At 34.0% G+C, this 4,233-nt stretch overlaps 1 protein-coding gene across 1 annotated transcript in view; it reads left to right on the top strand.

The window, feature by feature from the left end:
• Window positions 1-611, top strand: part of ZNF546 (zinc finger protein 546) — an 8,767-nt gene extending 8,156 nt beyond the window's left edge. Inside the window, exon 7 of the mRNA XM_012656969.1 lies at window positions 3-611. Coding sequence (XP_012512423.1) covers window positions 3-611 — 609 coding nt within the window. The remainder of the gene's footprint in view (window positions 1-2) is intronic.
• Window positions 612-4,233: the final 3,622 nt, after the last annotated feature.

Raw genomic sequence — 4,233 nt, 5'->3', positions numbered from 1 at the left:
AGAAACCCTATAAATGTAAGGAATGTGGGAAAGCCTTTATTCGTAGCAGTCATCTTACTCAACATCACAGAATTCATACTGGTGAGAAACCCTATGAATGTAAGGAATGTGGGAAGACCTTTAGCCGTCACTATCATCTTACTCAACATCACAGAATCCATACTGGTGAGAAACCCTACATATGTAACGAATGTGGGAATGCTTTTATTTGTAGTTATCAATTGACCTTACATCAAAGAATTCACACTGGTGAGATTCCATATGAATGTAAGGAATGTGGGAAGACCTTTAGTCGTCGGTATCATCTTACTCAACATTTTAGACTTCATACTGGCGAGAAACCTTATGGGTGTAAAGAATGTGGGAATGCCTTTCGCCTTCAAGCAGAACTTACTCGACATCACACAATTCATACTGGTGAGAAACCCTATAAATGTAAAGAATGTGGGAAGGCCTTTAGTGTTAATTCAGAACTTACTCGACATCACAGAATTCATACTGGTGAGAAACCCTATAAGTGTAAAGAATGTGGGAAAGCCTTTATTCGTAGTGATCAACTCACTTTACATCAGAGAAATCATATTCACGAGGAAACCCTATGCGTAATGTAAAGATAATATGATGGCCTTTAGAAAATTCCTTTTACAACAGCAGAGAATTCATAATTTAAGAAATGTTTTAATTCTTAGGGAACATGGCAATCCCTTTTGCTTCATGCTCATTATTGAACGGAAATGGCTTTATATGTTAATTTAAAGAATTGAAAAACTGTAGCATCACTCAATCCTGGTTAAACTAGCAGATTGATATTGGTGCAGTGCATGTCAAACCATCCAGGACCTTTTCTTCTGCAAACTGTCGTTGAACCTTGCTTCTATAAAATGCAGTGGTATTGGATTACCAGAAAAATGAAATGGAAAGAAAAACACACACACAAAATAAAAGCCCCAATTTCTTATTATTGAATTTAACTGACATAAATTAGCTCTCAAACTGCTGTAAAATTTCGAAATACTTGCTCTCAGCATCTGTATCTTAACTCATTGCAGACCAAAAGCAAACAATTTGTGGACCAGTGTCAGCACATGGACCACACTTTATATAGCACTGTAACAGAAAAATGATTCTGTTAATACAATGAATGTGGGAGAAACTAGAGCCATAGTACATCTTTGCTGTAATTCTCATAATTCCACCTCTGCCGGTGTGGTTTTGGCAAAGCCTTTCTCTTTGCCTTGTTTTTAAAATGGTAATAATGGCACCTTTCTAATAGTATTTTTGTGATGAAATGCTAATAAAAAATAAAATCTTTAGAAGAGTATTTGGCACACAGCATGTGCTCAATAAATATGATTTTTATCACTAGCGATACTGTTAGTAAATTCATGTGAAAGGAAGACCTTGTGGATGTAAGGAGTTTGTAAAAAACATTCATTACCTTTCACTCCTTACTTAAATTTGGATAATTAAGTGTAGATAAAGTCTAATGAAGTACAGTAAACTTCCACTTCTAAATCAGAATTCATCTCTGAAAATTAATGTGAGAAAGAATTCTCTATATTTGATGAGTGTGAAGATTGTGAGAGCTTTTGAAGAATTACAGAGAGCTGTAATGCTTTTTCTTTTCATAATCCAAAAAGTAGATCTGTCACAGTCTACTTTTTCTGTCCACAATTCATTGTAAGTTAGAAACTAACAACCAAAAGACCACTGTCCATTTAGAAGAGTTAGAAGAATAGTACAATGAACATTGCTATGTTCTCTCTGATTCAGCAATTGTTAATATACATTCTCATATTTGGTTTGCTTCTACATAAGATATACATATTTTTACTGTCATATTTGAGTATAAATTGTAGACACCATGGCATGTTACCTCTCCTAATGATAAAGGCTGCCTTCTACTTAGTTACCATATAGCTTCACGCCTAAGGAGATTAACAATAATTCCATAATCTGTAATATTCAGTCCATTTTTTCTCAATTATGTGAAGAATGATTGTCACGGGTTATTTTTAAAATTCAGGGACTAAAATAAGTTCATGAATTGCATTTGGTTATGCATTGTTAGTTTCTTTTTTAAAAAAGAACAGCCCTACCCATCTCCCACACCTACCCCTGGCAACTTTCTTCCACCATTGACTTTTTAAGAGTTTAGGATAGTTGTAGAATGTCACATTCTGGATTTTTGTCATTGTTTTTCCAAAGTGTTTTTAAATGTGCACCTTTATCCCCAGTTTTTTCCCATGAACTGGAAGTTAGGAGTAGAGAGCCAATTAAGTGTCCGTTAAATATTTTGGCAAGATTACTTAATAGGAGATATTTTGTATTTCAATTTCTAACCCATTAGGTGGCATACAATGTCTTATTATACCACTATGTTATCCTACATTCATTGACTTGGTGTAGCAGAATGTGCTTTCCAAAGATGACCATACCGATATATCCCATTCTACACATTCACCTTGCAATGTAATATTGACCCTCCCTCATCAAGATGTAAGGATCATAGTCCTTCCTTTTGAATCTGGGCAGACAGGCCTGTGTTTATGGCAGGAGTGACACTATGTGATTTCCAAGACTGAGTCACAAAAAGCAATACATCTTCTGCCTGATCCACTTGGGATGCTTACCCTTGAAGCCCAGCCACCATGCTATGAAGATGTCAAGTAACCACAGAGAAAAGCTAGGTAAAGTTGTCCTGACTACAGCCCTAGTTTAGTTCCTAGGTATCAGCCAGCTTTCAAGCACTGGGTGTGTGAGTGTGTGAGCATTCAGATGATTCTAACCCTTAGCCTCACAGCATCCCAGCTGGTGCCCAGTGGAGCAGAGACAAGCCTTCCCCCATGAGCCTGCCCAAATTGCAGATTCATGAGTAAAATAAGTATTGTCTTTAGGCCACTAAATTTGGGAGCAGTTTGTTACACAGCAATAGACACCTGAAATACTTCATTCATATGGTAATCAACAGGTTTCTCTGTTGAAAAGTTAAATATTTCTTTCAAGACAGACATAATATATCATTGTATAAGTCATTTACTATCTAATAGGTTATATCATTGCCCAACATTTGCAAATCAATTTTCTATATGACAATAATTAGGTGAAACAAAAAGCAGAGTATTTGGGGACATAAAATAAAGCAAAATACTGTTGATGTATCAGTTCCTTAACCCAACATATCTGCAAGAATGTCTCTGGGAACAGTAGTACTTAATGGTACTTGAAACATTATGTGGTCACACAGGCTTATGAAGTTCTGAATACTAATTCCCTTTCTAAAAAATAAATGCTTATTATCAGGTTATCAAAAGACTTAAAAGTCTTAAATAAAGAAAATTTGCTTAACTTTGTTTATCCCAGTGTATGATAAACTTTACTAAGGAAGTCTCATTCAGAATATTTAATATCTTTGGGATGTGAATCCACACTGGAAATATTGCTATAACCAAAAAGGAGTGACCATAATAATGGAATATTCAGATACAATGGCAAATGCTTAGGTATGTTGGGGAAGGAAATGTATGGTGTATTTCTCTGCTGGTCATATCTTATTGATGAGTATTTATTTTAATAACTTTTCACTATTTCAAATATTTCAATAAATATCCTTGTCTGTGATCATTGCTTTACATAAACTGAAATGTCTGTAATTGTATATACATGTAAATACAATTAATTGCTCATACATTATATACTTTCAGTTACGTTAGATATTACTAAATTAATCATAGGTTATATATACTTCCAACACTACTAGATATTGCCAAATTGTTCTCTTAGACTCCTGTTAACTGATAAATTGAATATCCCTTTAGCCTTACTTTAGGTATGTCTTCATATGTATGTATATTTCTAATAAATTTTCAGTTGAGCATTTTCCAAACATTTCTTGGCCAATAATCATTTCTTTACTTTGACTCCTATTCTTGGCTTTCTCCAATATTTTTGTTCTGTTTTTTTTTTTAATTGACTTGAATGTCATTCTGGATATGTATGCTTACTATGTATGCTTACTGATGTCATGCTTACTATATTGATGCAAATTTTTTCCGTTACATTGAATAGAGTCTAAATGTTCATTCTATTTTTGTGAGATACTTTTAAGATTTATACATTATCAGTGATATAATCTGCAAATAAAATTTTATTTTCCAGTATTTATATTTATTACTTTATTTACTTTTCTTATTGCAATAGCTAGAATCTTCAAAACATAATTGGAGGCCGGGC

The sequence above is a fragment of the Propithecus coquereli genome, unplaced genomic scaffold (genome assembly GCF_000956105.1).
Source record: "Propithecus coquereli isolate 6110/MARCELLA unplaced genomic scaffold, Pcoq_1.0 Scaffold53, whole genome shotgun sequence".
NCBI lineage: Eukaryota > Metazoa > Chordata > Mammalia > Primates > Indriidae > Propithecus > Propithecus coquereli.
The sequence above is the reverse complement of the archived record's forward strand: the minus strand, read 5'-3'. Positions and strand labels throughout refer to the sequence as shown.